A 10118-nucleotide genomic window follows, 5' to 3' on the forward strand; every position below is an offset into this window, starting at 1 on the left:
ATGGATGGATTGATGGGTGGATAGATGGTTGGATGGATATATGGATGGATAGATGAATGGTTGGATGGACGGCGATAGATAGATGGACGGATGGATAGATGGGTGGATAGATGGATGATTAGATGGGTGGAAGGATGGATAGTTGGATGGACGGCGATGGATGGATGGATAGATAGATAGATGAGATAGATGGATGAGATAGAGGGATGGATAGGGAAGGATGGATGGATGAATGGATGGGTGGATTTAAGTATGTATGTATGTATGTATGTATGTATGGATTGATGGGTGGATGTATGTATGGAGGGATGGATGGATGAATGGATGGGTGGATGTAAGTATGTATGTATGTATGTATGTATCTATGGATTGATGGGTGGATGTATGTATGGAGGGATGGATGGATGAATGGATGGGTGGATGTATGTATGGAGGGATGGATAGATGGGTGGATGGATGGATGAATGGATTGATGGATAGATAGATGTGAATGGTTAGATGGGTGGATTGATAGCTTGATAGATATTATTAAGACGTGAGGGTTGAAACCAAAAACAAAAAAAGAACTCACCCATTCCCCGGTCGCTGCTATCACGTTGACTCCTCGCAGAAGCACAGTCCAGTTATCATGATTCAATTATCCAGGTAAAAGAAATACTTCTACAATTTTCCATAATCGAATTCACATGCGCTGTCGTCACACTGAGGCACAGACATACACTTTTTAAAAAGAAAAATATAATCCTCAATCTCTGAAAAGAGAAAATTCCAAACAAAATTTCACCTTAACACACTAACACACTCGCTGGGGTCAGTTGGTCAGTTAGTACAAAACATCATACTAGTTCCCACGTGGACAAAAAAAAAATGGTTAGTAAAGGGGTGGGGGGAGATAAGGTTTACAGTTATATTTGAGTGTATGTGTGTTTGCGTGTGTGTTCCCAGTACTGAAGGAAAGGGAGGTGTTCCACTGCGAGCCTAGTATACAATTTTTTATCAAAGAAAATGTTTATAAATAATATTTCCATAAATGAAATATTAAAATAAAATGTAGGAATTTTTAATATTAAGAATAAATGTCTTTTCAAAAACTTTCTTTTATATTCGTATGGTTATCATTTAATGTTGTCGAAGATATTACTAAGGTTTTAAATGTTTGCACTATTGCAAATGTCTCTCCAGCTACACAAACAATATCATTTTCCTTCCTTTTCCCTACGAAATCAATTCTCTTTTCTTTTTTTTTTTTTTTACATTTAGTATTAAAAAAAGGATCTATACATTATTTTTCAATGAGTTTTATTTCTCTGAGCTCTCTGAGAGCTGGGCAAGAAGAGTCACAACGTCAGCGAATTAAGGAAGGATCACGGTTCTTGATGTAATCCATAATCTTTAGACATTTCAAAACTATTGTCTAAGACTTCACAGAGAAAAATCTTTCGAAAACTATTTGAAATACCCTGACCGTTTGAAAAGTAAAGTAAAGTTCCCCTTTCAGACCTTGTGGTCTATAGGGCAGATGATGTAAAGGTCATCTGATTCAGTGGCCAACGGATAACGAGGGTGTCATGTGGCCAACACAGCGACCAACGACCTTTAGATCCAGAAATTGAAAATCACAGTCTTCACCAGGATTCGAACCCGGGACCCCAGGTTCAGAAGCCAAGCGCTTTACCACTCAGCCACCGCCCCGACTGTTATTTTACTTTTATGTTTAAATTTTTAGTGGATGCCGATTAACAGCTTTGTGGTCCGGATGTGGTCCGCGATCGCATTTTAGTCGCCGATAGTTTAAAGTGAAGTATTTCAAACTTTGCTTTTTATATATAGAGATGGTATAGATCAGCGGTTCTCAACCTTTTAAGCTCGGCGACCCCTTTTACCACCCCCACTCTGCCGCGACCCCCACCCCCGACACACACATACAGCAACAGAAGAGTAGACAATAGCAATCCATATTATCGATAGTCTTAAGCGACCCCTGGCAAATAGTCAATCGACCCCCAAGAGGGTCGCGATCCACAGGTTGAGAACCCCTGCTTTAGACATTTCAAAACTATTGTCTAAGACTCAGACTTCACAGAGAAAAATCTTTCGAAAACCTTTTGAAATACCCTGACTGCTAGTAAAGTAAAGTAAAGTTCCCCTTTCAGACCGTGTGGTCGATAGGGCAGATGATGTAAAGGTCATCTGATTCAGTGGCCAACGGTCAACGAGGGTGTCATGTGGCCAGCACAACGACCAACCGCCTTTACTTTTCCACAACAAATGTTGGGTACCCATTAGAGCTGGGTGGACTCAGAGGCGCCCAGAGATCCCGAAATTGAAAATCCCAGTCTTCACAAGGATTCGAACCCGGGACCCCAGTTTCAGAAGCCTAGCGCTTTACCGCTCAGCCGCCGCACCGACTGTTTACTTATGTTATTTTACTTTTATGTTGAAATTTTTGTGTGGATGCCGATTAACAGCTTTGTGGTCCGGATGTGGTCCGCGATCGCATTTTAGTCGCCGATAGTTTAAAGTGAAGTATTTCAAACTTTGCTTATTATATATAGAGATGGTATAGATCAGCGGTTCTCAACCTTTTAAGCTCGGCGACCCCTTTTACCACCCCCACTCTGCCGCGACCCCCACCCCCGACACACACATACAGCAACAGAAGAGTAGACAATAGCAATCCATATTATCGATGGTCTTAAGCGACCCCTGGCAAATAGTCAATCGACCCCCCCAAGAGGATCGCGACCCACAGGTTGAGAACCTCTGGTATAGATAGTTGTTAAAATGTTTGGCATGCTTTGGATGTTCTTTAGAGTTGAAGATAATTACTTCATAGTCAAAACCTCCCGCAGGGGATGGCAGAGGGCAGGGTATGAAGTCCGGACGACAATCCAGCTGGCATACCGCACGACCAGTCAGTTATGATAAAGTAACTGGACACAACTGAAAAGTACATAAAAAATATATTTCAAAAAAATTGCTTGTGTTTTACAGATAAAGATAAAGAGATAACAAAGATGGCGGCAAAGATAGCAGAGATTCTTCAGAAAAAAAGGTTTGTGCTTTAATTTCAAGTCTGTGGTGTAATATTGCATAGAACATAGGAGCGAGTGTGAAAAGTGATGGTTTGAGAATCTTTGGTTTAAATATTTGTCTGGACTGGTATTATTTGCATTTGTACAAAAAAAATTGTCTTGGAGTTACAACTTTTTTTATAAGACTAAGATGACTCAGGAGCCGGAAGTAGTAACGCTTTTAAGCACTGTAGTAAAGTTCCACTTTCAGACCTTGAGATCTATACGGCTGATGATATAAAGGTCATCTTTTTCTGTGGCTTACGGGTTAACGAGGGTGTCATGGGGCCAGCACAAGGACTAACCGCTTTTACATTTCCCAAACTAAAGTCAGGTACCGGTTACAGCTGATAGTACTCAGAGGCGCCTTAAAAAATTCCGAAATTGAAAATCCCAGTCTTGCCAGGATGTGTATACAAAACCCAGGGCCGGCCCTAACAATAGCGGGGCACTATGCGTAATGGATTGCACGGGGCCCAGTCTGGGTACGGATAAGGATAATAAGTGAAAATTAAGATTTTAAATTAGAAAATAAATTCGTCTTTGCAATTTATTTATTCATTTATTCATGTACAAAATCACGATCAAATTAACTTAACGAGCCTTGCGTGTAGCGAAGTCATACTATCATCAAAATTCTTTTTCCTACATAGATCACGCTCAATAACAAGAATTTCCAAATCGTTCAATCTTCGTGAATTGTTGACCTTAAGTAATTCTTGATTAGTTTGAGACGGGAGAAGCTTCTTTCACCAGATACCACAGTTAAAAATTGTTATTGTTAAAAATATTTATCGCGCGTAAGATAGGCATTTTCATTATTATATGACACCCCCAAAATGACAATTTTGTCTATTTTTCAGGAGATTTTTATGAGTTTTCAAGAAATTGCTATAATTTCAGGAGATTACTTGGACTTTTTAGTATATTTTGCAATGACAGTTGTAATGGGTTAATTTAATAATTTACACCCAGAATTAGCGCGGGGCCTATGAAGTGAGGGGTTCACTGCTGTCGCATAGGTTGCAGTGACCTAAGGCAGGCCTTGCCAAGACCCCAGGCTCAGAAGCCAAGCACTTTAGCACTTTACCACTTTGCCATAGCACCTCCTTATTAGCACTACCTATAAAATCCTTCCGATGACATTATTCTCAAAATGCCTCTGACTACCAGTCCAACTCCTGGCCTTGACGTGTGGCTCTGATATTGAGTCTGGCAAAACTGTTATCACTGACAGGATAGACGGCAAATGCGAGCCATTGGCGCCTACCCCCAGTAACTTTCTTTGACATGTTTCTGTATTTATAGGGTTGCATTCAAGAATCAAATTCTCCATTGTAATAAAATGTGTATAAAGTGTCCTTGAATTTGGTTTTTGTATTCACCATCTTGACCTATATAGATTTTTTTTTTCAATCTCCATGTATTCAAGACAAGAGTCTGCTGAACCTGAGACAGCAGACAAAAATGACATGCAGTCAAAGGCATCAGGTTGGTATTTCACTATCTTAATATAATCTCGTTAATGATTCATTTTTGTCGTGTCAACATCTGTCTTGTCAACATCTGTCTTGTCAACACCTGTCTTGTCAACATCTGTCTTGTCAACATCTGTCTTGTCAACATCTGTCTTGTCAACATCTGTCTTGTCAACATTTGTCTTGTCCACATTTTTCTTGTCCACATTTTTACCCAATCTAACACTATGTATGGCATTGATGAACAGCTGTAGAAATTAGTACATTAATTAACCTAGTCACTGTATGCAAAAGAGGTTACACCTCAACAGCAAAAATAAAAAAGGCTATAAGAAGAAAGTAAATAAAAGAATTGTTATTCTTTGCAAAGCTAGAAGATAGCATAACTCAATAACTTTGTGTCTATTGACTTGTCAATTTTTGACTTGTTAACTTTTGACAACACAACCTTCGACTTATCAACTCTCATCTTGCCTGCAGTTATGTAAAATACCCTAGAGCCTAAACAAGACAGTAGTCTGTGTCTCACTGAAGCATCATACAACCAACAGAATGACTTGTCCGTACTTTGTCTAAAATTTCTGGATTACAACTTCGCTATTCCAGACAAACTTTTACAAATGACTACCGATAGAATGATGGAAGTAAATCCAAGTAACATTTAGCAGCGAAATGTTATCGATCAGCAGTCTTTAGAGCGAAATCTTAGAATTATAATAAGCGAAATTAGTGATGCGTAACATGATTATAAAAGAAACATATACAGTAGATTAATGGATGAATATTCGTCTGATGGCGCGTTATTGAATTAATTTTCGACTGATGGCGGGTTACTGGATTAATATTCGACTGATCGCGGGTTATTGAATTAATATTAGACTGATGGCGGGCTATTGAATTAATATTCGACTGATGGCGGGTTATTGAAATAATATTAGACTGATGGCGGGCTATTGAATTAATATTCGACTGATGGCGGGTTATTGAATTAATATTCGACTGATGGCGGGCTATTGAATAAATATTCGACTGATGGCGGGCTATTGAATTAATATTCGACTGATGGCGGGTTATTGAATTAATATTCGACTGATGGCGAGTTATTGAATTAATATTCGACTGATGGCGGGTATTGAATTAATATTCGACTGATGGCGGGTTATTGAATTAATATTCGACTGATTGCGTGTTTATGAAGGGGTATTTGTCTGATGGCAGGTAATTAATGTAATGAACGACTGATCATGAGTTGTTAAACAAATATTTGAATGATATCTAGTTAGTGGGAAAATATTTGGTAAAGACTGGCATTTTTTATTTCGGGATCCTTATGGCGCCTATGAGTCCACCCAGCTCTGATGGTTACCTGACCTTAGTTTGGAAAAATAAAGGCGGTTGGTTTTTGTGCTGGCCACAAGACATCCCCTAGAATCACTAGTCTAGCTAACTGTACCAAAACTACGGTCCGCAGACCACTTCCAGCCTGTGAGGCGGTGCAGTCGAAACCTCTGTCCACAGTACATGTTAATAGGTCCCTTTGGATCGATTCCATTAGACTCCACAATTTCTAGGCGGCCCGAGTACGCTATTCTGCCTCAACCTGGCACCCGGGTGGAAACGATCTCTAGAGGAAGTGATTAGGCTAAATGAATAGAAAAGCAAAACTCCTGTGGGAATGTCCAAGGGAAGGCGAGAGCTTTCCGATTGCACGGTGCGGAGTTGAAAGAGAGCTTACACGCCCCTGTCGATAATCCATGCGCTGTTCCGCTAGGGACCGTTACAATAATGGCGAGTCCTGCACGGTTAGCTTGGTACAACATAGGAAAAGGGCGAGGATTTCCGGTCTACTCGACCTCCGGCCATGCATTCTAGTCCATGCGCCCGGAGTGCCGTATAGGCCTACATCGGAAATAGCAATGCTTTACATAGGACCTCTTCCAGACAGAACGGTTTGTTCAAGCAGGCCTACATGCCTAGAGCTCGAAGAGCCTCGGCTTGGCTCTTTTGACAATCACACGGTGGTGATGCGACCGCAGCAAAAGTGTTGTAATTGTTTCTGGTCCCCCCCCCACCCCCCGTGGTTTAGAAAGTTGCGCTACACTGTAAACAGAGAACTAAAAAATATTTTCAAATTATTTCAGACATTACACATAATTAAATCCATCGTAAACTTTTTATCGACTTAAAACATGTTGTTTTTTTTCATTTTGATTTCGAATCTTACAACATCTTAGGAGGGTACAGCTTGGCACACAGACTTTGATTGGAAGTTGGAAGATGAATCCCCATTTAATGGCAAGACTTCAAAAAAAGAAGATATTTCAGCACAAATCTTTGAGGCCATTAAAACTGTAAAATTAAATGAACTAATTATGTCTTGTTTATTTACTGTATTTTTATAACGCCAAAGGTTTCAAACTCGCTCCCTATAGAGTTTAGACAAACTACATGCTTCACATTCAAGAGGAATTTTGAGAAACTATTTGCATTAGTTTGCTTGTTTACCTCATGTATTGTTCTTATATGTTTATGGTTATATTTTCTTATTTTTGTTAATATCGCCTTATATGTGAAGATATTACTTTTTTTTTTATTACTATTATAAATCTCGTTGTTATCGTTATTATAAATATGATTATTATTTTTATTATAAACATGATTATTATCATTATTATAAATATGATTTTTATTATTATTATAAATATGATTATTTTTGGCTTGACCCATTGACGAGCTATGACTATATCATTAATTAATTTATCTTTCGACTGTTGATATTGGAACCACAGAAGCAGTATTTAATAAGATTACATTGATAGACATGTTACAGCCATGACATTAATGAGAGACATGTATTTTGTGTTTACTAAGATTTAACATTACAGCCCAGTTCACACGTTACATTAGTGATATTCATGCGCCCATACGAATCCATTATGGGAACATTGTGATAAATATGAGATTCGAAGTAATACAAAGATATATAAAATTGTCTGAGAAAGTATTTTAAGTTAGATATCTCCACTGTAGTAGTTCAGACAGAAATATACTCCCATAACAGTATAAAGTCTACCAAGCGAATTCAGTGGCGAAAATCTAACATTATAAGTAAAGAAAATTGGTCTGCATATTGCTATCCTTTAAAAATTTTACTTGGCCATTATAATATTTATTATTCTTTTTTTTTATTATTTTTGAAACTGTTCAAATTCGTATGAGCTTTTCAGAAGCTTAGATCTAGAAAGATCTACATTGTAATATAGATTTCTGGAGCTCAATAAATATCATGAGTATTTCGTTCACAATTTCTAATACTTAGTTCGAAACGTTATTAAATTACATTTATAATCTGTGCATGATTTTGTTAACAATAGTATTTCGTTTTACAAAGCTTGTATTAACTCACTCTGTCTGTCTGTCTGTCTGGTAAAAAGGCTGTACACGCTATTTCTCCCACACCCATTCTCTGATCAAGTTGAAACCTTAAACTATCATCTATTGAACATAACAAAACTTGAAGCAATTAAGAAAATAACTAATTAGTCAATTAATTATTGGTGATAAATTATTTTGTTTTATATCGAATAAGGGAAATAGCTTCTACATTGAGAGATAGAGTTGTAAGTGTGGAGTATTTTCCTTTCAATAAGTTTTTTTTTTAAAGGATTTTTAATATATTTTGCTTGTTAATATTATAATTAAGACTTCGTGATTTAAATGTTAAATTCTGTTAGTAATGCCCATTTTGGTTACTTGCACACAAGCTTGTTAATCGCTTTATGATCCAAAATATACTTTAGTTTTGAACATCAAAAATTATGTTGTTTTCAAAGTGTCTAGAAGTTGTAACGCTTTATTGTGTGACTATTGTGTTAGTAAGTTTGCTTGTTTTGACTGACTATTGTCTGTCACTGTGTATTGACAAACTGATTGACCTTTTTATTGATTTTTTTTTTTAAATAAGTGGAACTTCTGATCAAATGTTTTATGTAAAAGGGTAGCACTTGACAGTAGAAGGGCCGAAAGTGCTAGATTTACCTTCAGATAGAATATTAATCGCGGCGGGGCTGAGTGGTTAAGCTCTTGACTTCAGAACGCTCGGAACTGGTATTAGTGTATGACCAAAGGTTTGGAACTCACTCCCCATTGATCTCAGACAGACAACATGCTACACCACTTTTAAGAAGAACATTAAGACCTACTTGTTTAAAACTTTTTTTAGATTAGTTTTTGATATTCATTGTCGTGTTTGTGTTTGTAATGTTATTACAGCGCCTTGAGCCTACATTGTGTTTGTTAACAGCGCTTTATAAATAAAATTGCCATTATTATTAAAGTACTTTGCTTCAAACGTGTAACAGACTGATACATCTCTTTTGAACTTTAACAGTTAAACAATATTTACTATTAATTATAATTAATCTTTTTTATTGCTTAAAAGTACTACAAAAATGTATAATCGAAGCTTTTACAATAAAAATATTTCATTAACTTTTTTTTTAATATAGAAAAGTGGAAATAAATCGTATAATATTAAGATTTATGACTGTAAGTGTGTGTGACATAATGGGGAAATTACTAATTTTATTCACTTGTTTCTAGATCTTCTACATCTAGATCTAGAGATATGATTCTAGATTCAGATTTTTACAGAGTTTGGTGGTCAAGTGAATACTACAAACAAAATGCCTAGAAAGCGGCAGGATAGTCCTCGAAATGGTCATGACAAATAGGCAGGATAGTTCTAGAAAAGGTCAGGACAAAAAATAAAGGTCATGGGCCTCAGGTCAACACGTGACCACTTTTGACCATTCTGGGGTTAAAGGCTTCAGGCTGACACTAGCCAAAAAATACTATTCACAACACAGGTCAAGCTAGTAACTCAGGAGCAAGTGGCAACTAACGACAATTTGCAAGGCCTTTTATAAACTACATAAGGGGAATCACTCCTGTCTTTACAAGTAATCAAAAATAGTTATTTCCCCATTATGTCACAGTGTGTATTTGTTTTCCTAATATAAGCTTAGTGTTTTTTTAAAGTATTTTCACACAGTTCTTGTTATCGTTTTTGCTATAAGAAAGCCGTTAGTTGTCAACTATAAGGACATGACGATTAAGCGAAGTTGAGAATACGTAAGTTACTCATTTTGACTAGGATACAGCGTGACTTTTACTGACAAAACACTTAATAGCATTATGAAACGATGTTAATAACATACAAAGACCGCTATCACAAACAATAAGATTAGAGACAGTACAGCGATTGGGCCCAAAGATGATCTGCTAACTACTGTAAAAAACACAAACTAAAACACCACAGAACGTCCTCAAGGCTTGCAAAGACCTTCCTTCAGGGAACAGCACCAGGAAAAAAAGTAGAAGAGGCAGAGAAAGAGATGGGAAGGCAACATAAAAGAAAGGACGCGCCTGCTATTGAAAGAGATTCTACCCAGAGCAAAAGACAGAGGAATGGAGATAGATGATCAACAGGTCTTGTGTGATGCCTCAGCGGTGTAACCAAGGGATGGGTGAAGGTGGGAGTGATATGGCGTAGGAAGTACCCGTG

General features: G+C 37.5%; 1 protein-coding gene across 1 annotated transcript in view; it reads left to right on the forward strand.

Moving 5' to 3' along the window:
- LOC106053158 (uncharacterized) overlaps positions 1 to 8919 on the forward strand; it is a 66159-nt gene extending 57240 nt beyond the window's left edge. The window contains exons 28-30 of the mRNA XM_056027601.1: positions 2995 to 3055; positions 4507 to 4565; positions 6787 to 8919. Of these exons, the coding sequence (XP_055883576.1) occupies positions 2995 to 3055; positions 4507 to 4565; positions 6787 to 6815 (149 nt within the window). The 3' untranslated portion in view covers positions 6816 to 8919. The remainder of the gene's footprint in view (positions 1 to 2994; positions 3056 to 4506; positions 4566 to 6786) is intronic.
- Positions 8920 to 10118: the final 1199 nt, after the last annotated feature.

Source organism: Biomphalaria glabrata, chromosome 4 (genome assembly GCF_947242115.1).
Source record: "Biomphalaria glabrata chromosome 4, xgBioGlab47.1, whole genome shotgun sequence".
Taxonomy (NCBI): domain Eukaryota; kingdom Metazoa; phylum Mollusca; class Gastropoda; family Planorbidae; genus Biomphalaria; species Biomphalaria glabrata.